Source organism: Phaseolus vulgaris, chromosome 9 (assembly GCF_000499845.2).
Source record: "Phaseolus vulgaris cultivar G19833 chromosome 9, P. vulgaris v2.0, whole genome shotgun sequence".
NCBI classification, from domain to species: Eukaryota; Viridiplantae; Streptophyta; class Magnoliopsida; order Fabales; family Fabaceae; genus Phaseolus; species Phaseolus vulgaris.
Genome location: NC_023751.2, coordinates 33,614,739 through 33,622,995, shown reverse-complemented (window position 1 = coordinate 33,622,995; position 8,257 = coordinate 33,614,739). Strand labels below are relative to the sequence as shown.

Sequence of the window (8,257 nt, the reverse complement as noted above, 5' to 3'; positions counted from 1 at the left end):
TTCGTAAAAGAAAAATACCGTTTATTTATATTCTTCGTTTCTTTTTCTTAATCTAAGAGTTATAGTAAACAATTTGTTATGATTTTGAGATTAAAAGAAAATTAAGTGTGAGAAAGTTATTTTTAGAGTAACTTATTTCTCTCATTTAATATTTTTATTTCAGTATATTTTTAGTCCTTTAATATAATGCAATTATTTTTAAATTTTGAACAAAATTTAAAAAAAAATGATCTTCCAAAAACGCTGTTTAGTCATTTAAAAATAATATACAAAAGTTAATCCTCGTGTACTTGGTATTGTTACTTACTTGGATATTATATAGTGACAAATGTAAGTGAATTAACTATAAAATAAGATATTATACGTGTTAGTTTTTATTTTTAATTTACGTATATAAATTACTATTATTAAATCTTAATTTTGACGAGAAAAATAATTATATATTTATTTGGTTGGAAAAGTGAAGAGATACGAAAATAATATTCTCTTTTACCTAAAGTTTAATCACAAAGTATGTATATATATTTTATTTTCACTTTAGAAATGAAATTAGTCTAATGAGTGAGAGTGTGCAAATTATCTTCTTCATTAGGTATGTAGTAATGAGGTGGATGAAAAACATTAATATTATTAAATGTTAAACATTTAATATTTTTTAATTGTTATTTTCATTTGATTTTATCAGGATAAAGTCATTCTTATTTTAAATTGTTATTGATTATGTGTCTCGTATATAAAAAATAAAAAATATAAATAAGTTTTAAGTTTATCATAATGTGAATATTTTAAATTATTTTTTATTAATTTTTTGTTATATAAAAAGTCAAAATATTTTATATTTTTTAATTGAGTAATTTTACTGTAAATTGGTTTGACGCGACGTTTCCACGTAAATATTTGGAAAAATGACATAATTGAAATTTTAAATTTTTCATAAATTTAATTGAATTTCTCTTGATTTTTTTTACTTGATGTTCAAAATTTATATTTTTTAATTGAATGATGAAAACAATTGAAACTTTAATTATTTTTATAAAAAATACCATTGATTTAATTTATATTTTAGTATTTAATTAAAAAATGAAATGATACTATTGTTCACAAATATAATTAAGTCTTTATTTATAAGATTAAAAAATAATTGTATGTTTTAGAAGACTAATTGACCTAAGCAACTGTAATGTTAAATTGAGGAAGGGATTAGAAAAATCTAAATTAAACTGACTTATGTTAATTTATTAAATAATGTTTGTTTCACGTAAAAAACAATTACACTACAACTATTTTTTTTACTAAATATTACATTATAATTAAATAATAATTTATGCCCATTTATTTTTATGGACTCTAAAATGAAGAGTTCATTAATTTCATATGGACTAAAATAATATTTAAGGCGTAAAATTATTTAATTGTCCCTGTTTCTCTGTGTGCTGCGATCTCATCTCCCTCACTCTGTGTTCTCAGGTTCCATTTCCTCCAATTTCCCTCCCCCATCGAAGTTGACCTTTCATTCCATCTTTTCGAATCCCAAGACCCAGGTCTCTCTCTCTTTCTCTCTTTCTGCGTGCCTTTGCGTTTTCGATCTCTTTCATTTCGTTTGGATTTGATTTCCTTGTTATTTCAATTCGATTTGACCTCTAATTTCCTCAATTAAACCTCTGGATTCCCTAATTTGTTGCTGATTAGGTTTTTGGAGATTTTGAAACCGCGCATTTTCACTTTCTGCCGCCTGTGACTGTCTGAAACGTATACTTTATTAGTCTGTAACTGAAATTGAAGCTGCTTTGCATTGTGTGTGTGTGAGGAAAGGGGAATTCGTTTCGTGTTGCTGTTTCGATTAGAATTTGATGATTCGTGTTTTTCCCTTCGCACATCTAATGCTTTTAGAATCCTTTATGAAACCTAGATTGGGTTTCTCACGAGGGACACTAATTGATAATCTCAATTTTTTAGAATTCTGTCAGGTTTTCTGTCCACCGTAAACGTTGTTGGGACCATTTTTGTGAGTTCTGGGTTTTGTGTTTCTGTGGGTTGTTACTTAATTTTTTTTTTCCTGATGAAAGACTGTGTCTGGAGATTGGGTTGTGAGTAATAACGAGAGATTTCTTTGCAGGTCTGGTAACTATCGAGGTTGTTGGGTGTAGAAGGGAACGATGGCTGCTTCAGAGGAAAATAGTGCACTGTTCCCAATATTCATCTTGACAATAATGGCCATTCCTATAGTGCCATATACAATTACAAAGTTGTGCCGAGCTGCCTCTAAGAAATCAAAGAGCATACACTGTCAGTGCTCTGAATGCTCGCGGTCGGGGAAGTACCATAAATCGATATTCAAGAGGGTGAGATCATTTAATGATATGTTTATTTCAATGTCTTAGATGATTGCTTAGTTATTTACTTGTGGTATTTAATCTAACTCTGGTATTATGTCTTGTTTCTCCTTCTTACTCGTTCTTTTCTCTTTGATTTTGCAGATTTCGAATGTCTCAACCTGTAGTAACATGACATTGTTACTGCTTTGGGTGATTATGATTATTCTGGTTTATTACATAAAGACCATGAGTCGTGAGGTAAACTATTAAAAAGTTAAAATCAATTCAGCTATTCCATTGCTTGTGATTTGATTAGTATTGAGGGATCTTGTACTTGTTGTATAACATTTTACTCACTGGTTGAGGGCTCCAATGGTGCACATTTTGAATTTTTTCCTGTAAATTTTATACAGATTGAAATATTCGATCCATTTAGTATTCTAGGATTAGAGCCTGGAGCGGCAGAGTCTGAAATAAAGAAAAAGTATAGGAGGCTTTCAATTCAATACCATCCAGATAAAAATCCAGATCCAGGTTGAAGGTGTTTCAATTGTTTATTTTTGTGTTGTTGCATTGCAAACTTTAATGTTTGCTGGGATGCTGGTTTTCTCCAATTAAACATGTAACTGATATATTTTTATCTCTTTCATTTAGAGGCACACAAGTACTTTGTTGAGTACATTGCCAAGGCTTATCAAGCACTTACAGATCCAACAGCTCGTGAAAATTATGAAAAATATGGCCATCCAGATGGCCGGCAGGTAATAAACACACAAGGTTATGGAAAAATGTTAAGACACTTGTATCTTTTTGTTTTACACTGTTGAAATATACATCATATTTTATTGCAGGGATTTCAAATGGGTATAGCTCTTCCACAATTCCTGTTAAATATTGATGGGGCATCTGGGGGAATACTTCTGCTTTGGATTGTTGGTGTGTGTATTCTCTTGCCACTGGTTATTGCTGTTGTTTATCTCTCCAGATCGTCAAAGTATACTGGCAACTATGTGATGCATCAAACACTTTCCACTTACTATTACCTCATGAAGCCTTCTTTGGCCCCCAGGTCTGTACATTGTTTTTCTAGTTAAACTCTTCCAGTCTTTTTATTTTCATCAATATTCTTTGAGGATACAGAGCACTGAATTTTATGCAGTAAGCCATTAAACTTTTCCATTCATTAGGTTTTGTTGTTGATGTATGCTTATCTATTTCTTTATATATTTAAATTAGCTTGAAGTTCAATTAGAAATATCACCAGTGTTAGTTTGCAAAAGGATGTTCATATAAAATAAATAAGATTTTAAAACCCCTTTCCATTTCATACTGAACTTACCAGATTAAATTGTGCTACAACATTGATGAACATTGGGATTAAAATACTACTTATCTGAGATTTAAAATAAAACAGTTGGGTTATTTTATTTAACCCGTTCTAAACTTTCAAGTTTATTATTTGTGATGTTGTACAGCAAAGTCATGGATGTTTTCATCAAAGCTGCTGAATATATGGAAATTCCAGTTCGTAGGACTGATGATGAGCCTCTTCAGAAGCTTTTTATGTTGGTAAGAAGTGAGTTGAATCTTGACCTCAAAAACATCAAGCAGGAACAGGCTAAGTTTTGGAAGCAGCATCCTGCACTGGTTAAGGTATCTTCTTGTATGGCTAAGCCTATTGAATCTTTATATTTTTTATTTATTTTTCCTTCTGGGAGCACAAGTGTCCTACTCTGATCTTTCATTATGAGCTAACATCTTTCACATTTTCTTTCAGACAGAGCTGTTAGTTCAAGCTCAGTTGACCCGTGAATTTGCAGCCTTGTCTCCATCTTTACAGAGTGATTTCAGAAGAATTTTAGAAACAGCTCCCCGCCTTCTTGAAGAATTAATGAAGGTGAATGACTTACTATTTGATCTTATTTATCTAAGTAGACTATGTTGTTAACTTTTAGTAGGGGAATATTCTCTTTCCCTTTTGGTAGAAGCAAAATAAGTTGTATCTAAACACCTTAATCAAACATGTGGAATATTTTCAGCTTCCCTCCCTTATGAGTGAACTGGAACAAGGTTATATTGTAAAAGGGAACTGATTAGGGGTAATAAATAATTTCATGAGCTGTGTGGTTTTTGTTATTGATGGATTCTGTAAAGAATAGCGCTACACATGACAAATTTATTCCCCAACTCTGTCATGAATGTCTTGGCATTACTTTCCTGGCAAATATCTGAAAGCCTAATTAAATGATAAGATCAGACCGTATGACATTTCTCTTAAGCTATTCTGTTGTGTTTTTAAAAGTAGTTTTGGTAGCTTTTAGTATTTTCCTTGTGCTACTGCAAAGAAGGTATAGAAGTAAGTAGGGTAACGGGTTACTGAGATTTACAGTACCAAATCTAAGATCATACCTATCATGAAAATGTGCTTATTATACATACTGGTTGGTCATTGTAATATTTACTTTTGCTTGTCATCAATCTCTTGTATGATGTATATGATATCCCTCTTTTTGGATTTTAGTCATGAAACTGTGATATTTGTATTTCTGTACATTATTAATGCTCCACTTTCTTTAAAAGATGGCAGTTATACCCCGAAATGCTCAGGGCCATGGATGGCTGAGGCCTGCAATTGGTGTTGTTGAACTTTCTCAATGTATCGTCCAGGTAATGAATCTAAGTTGAAGTTGCTATATACAGTTGTTATTTTCTCCAATTGCATCTTCTGATATGTCTGGTTTTAAGCAAGTCATGTTCTGGGTTAACATTTACAGAATACTCTCACTGTGCTGAATACTGTGGTGGGACAATATTCATTTTATTCTTTATTGTCATTTGTTTGTAAGTTGAGTTGTAATTGTTTGTCTTGTCTCTACCCATGCTTTTTTATCAATCACCTTGGAATGGCATAACTTCGGCCTCCCCTATACTTCTATCATAGGAGAAATGGAAATACTATTTAACTTATGTTAATTAAAGCGACAAAGAAAACCACTTACTAATATATCTATATAATGTAAACATATTTCACATTTTCTTTTTTGTCTCTGTTAGAATATAGGAGAAATATCTCAATATCTTGATTCTTTGTATCTTGGCATAATTTAGATTATTTTTTATTTTCTCAGGATTGGTGTTCATAGTTCCTCACATTTCATGATTTTTTTTCCTTATTCAATTAGGATTATGAGTCTACTAATTTTATAAACAAGGGCTAGTGCTTTATGGTTTTATCACATTCTATCTCATTAAATTACACTGGAGAACATTATCGTGATTCTCTTTTCCAACCTATCCACATAAAATCCCCCATAGTCTCAACAGTTTTTTTGGTACAACTGGAGTATAAAATAGAAATATAAATACCCAAACAAGAACGATCAGAGGATTTATCAAGTATGGTCAATATTTAATCGAATTTCTGCTTTCCTCTACAGTCTTCTGTTGTAGGAGTTTAGGAGAGAAACATTTGTGCTATGTACAGTTTTTCTATTTGTCATACCTAGCTAATATGATTTTTATTTGTAAAAGCATTTAAAATGTGTCTGTGCTGGTTGAAGTCATTGATCTTCCTCCAAGTAAAATGCCAACCAAAAGTCTTTTTTCATTTTTTTCCTCCAGCATCTTTTGGTTCTTATGTAGATGTCTGTCAATTGGTGTAACGACATCTCTTCAAGAACAACACAATTGGGTTATGCTACAGAAATTTTGCACATATAGATATTGGTATACTTTTATGATATGTGGAAATTTGCGGTTCTCATTGCTTTTCATGTTTGTTTTTCTTGTCTTGTAATAGCCAAGCATTTTAACTGAATATATCATCAATTAATATTTGTTTGCTTTGCTTTTATGTAAAACAATATTTATAGGATGTGCTTTTCATGATTTATGACCTCCTATGCAGGCTGTTCCTCTCAGTGCTAGAAAGTCTACGGGTGGATCACCTGAAGGTGTTGCACCGTTTCTGCAGTTGCCACATGTTAGTGAGACTATTATTAAGAAGGTGGCCCGCAAGGTATGTCAACATTATACCTAATCTTGCCAACCGATTGTAAATGATTGTTTACACATACTTTCATGGTTTAAAGATATTGAGCATTGGCCTGAGTTAAGATATCAACAAACCTTTTTATACACATTTGTCCAGGGGATCTAACTGTAGCTAATTACCTACTTGCTAGATCCAATTTTATGGAAGTTTATTTGTGTCAATGCCAAGTGCTCTCTAGATTGACAAATAGATAGTGTTCAAATGAATAATAAGTGTAGAAAAAATAACACGTTAGTGAAATGGTAATTAGTCTTTATTGAGAACTTGAGTAAAGAGTAAATCTTGATATTTTAGATTTTAGAGGTTTTATAGAATTTGAAAGTGGAGTGGAACCATTTACTTTAAGTTAGTGTAACTACTTGAGCTAGATGAGAGGAAACCTTCACATCCAATTTTGAAATGGGGAAATATTATTGGATTGGATCCCATCTTTAGTGGCGGAATTAATGAGTTATCTTATTTTTTAAATGCATAGATATCTCTCGTGTGCACAATTAGCCCAAAGTTGTGTATACTTATACTTATAGTGACTATTGTTGGTTATTTGAAATTCAAATGTTGAATTTCTTTGTTCTGTTTTTACTTGGTCATTGAATTTCCCATTTGATCCCATGACCTTGAGTTTTGGACCTAAGTATTTTCCTTCTTGATATGCAGAAGGTGAGAACATTTCAGGAACTTCATGACATGGATTCTCAGGAGCGAGCTGACTTGCTTATTCAAATAGGTGGGTTATCTTCTTCTGAAGTGCAAGACGTTGAGACAGTACTGGACATGATGCCTTCCTTGACACTTGAGGTAACTTGTGAGACTGAAGGTGAAGAGGGTATACAAGAGGGTGACATTGTGACAATTCATGCTTGGATAAATGTTAAAAGGGGCAATGGCCTGATTGGTGCACTTCCACACGCCCCATACTACCCATTTCAGAAAGAAGAAAATTACTGGTTTTTGCTTGCAGATTCTGTTTCAAATAATGTGTGGTTTTCTCAGAAGGTTAGTTTCATGGATGAAGCTGCTGCTCTAACTGCTGCATCTAAGGCAATTGAGGAATCTATGGAAGGGTCAGGAGCAAATGTGAAGGAGACTAGTAGGGCAGTTTCAGAAGCAGTTGAGAAGGTGAAAGGTGGCTCTAGATTGGTATTGGGCAAGTTTCAAGCCCCTTCAGAGGGTAACTACAGTTTGACTGGCTATTGTTTGTGTGATTCTTGGTTGGGCTGTGACAGAAGGACAAATTTAAAGCTCAAAATTTTGAAACGGACTCGGGCTGGCACCAGGGGTGCTGTTTTGGCTGATGAAGGACCTATCACGGAGGATGGAGTTGAGGAGGATGAAGACAATGAGGATGAAGAGTATGATGATGACTACGAGAGTGAGTACAGCGAAGATGAAGAAGATGATCAAAACACAAAAAATAAGCATCAAGCTGCCAATGGCACCGTGAAAAAACATGATCAAGGTGCAGAAAGTTCAGGCTCTGATGAAGAATGAGAAGTCTTTTCCTAACTTGATAGAACCATAATTTTCTTCTTTTTCCCTCTTGGATGGTAGAACTATATCAACTGTAGAAGTTATAGTCTACATGGTTCATTTTGTTTATCAGTTGGACTGCGTTGATGCTTGGACTTCTGTTCGTATTCTAGTTCAGCTGATATCATCGCGATTAAATTGTCATATCATCTGAAAATTTCGAGTATGGTAAATGAGAGTAAGGATATAATTTTGTTTTTACGCCAGTGTACTACTTCTATTGAATGTTTTATTGACAAAGTTTGATTGACAGGGTCTTAATTACTATTTAGTGGACAATGTGGTTTTCTTATAATTTTTAAAATGGTAAAACTAGGTAAGGGGTTTATTAAACGAAACCAAATAGTAATTCTATTTA

At 32.7% G+C, this 8,257-nt stretch overlaps 1 protein-coding gene across 1 annotated transcript; it reads left to right on the top strand.

Moving 5' to 3' along the window:
* The first annotated feature begins 1,366 nt into the window (after positions 1-1,366).
* On the top strand, positions 1,367-8,100 carry LOC137823075 (dnaJ protein ERDJ2A-like). The gene is made up of 11 exons (XM_068628191.1): positions 1,367-1,541; positions 2,117-2,342; positions 2,478-2,573; positions 2,729-2,849; positions 2,970-3,076; positions 3,167-3,384; positions 3,791-3,968; positions 4,093-4,212; positions 4,896-4,982; positions 6,223-6,333; positions 7,027-8,100. The coding sequence occupies exons 2-11, from the start codon at positions 2,157-2,159 to the stop codon at positions 7,858-7,860; spliced, it is 2,058 nt and encodes a 685-aa protein (XP_068484292.1). The 5' UTR covers positions 1,367-1,541; positions 2,117-2,156; the 3' UTR covers positions 7,861-8,100.
* Positions 8,101-8,257: the final 157 nt, after the last annotated feature.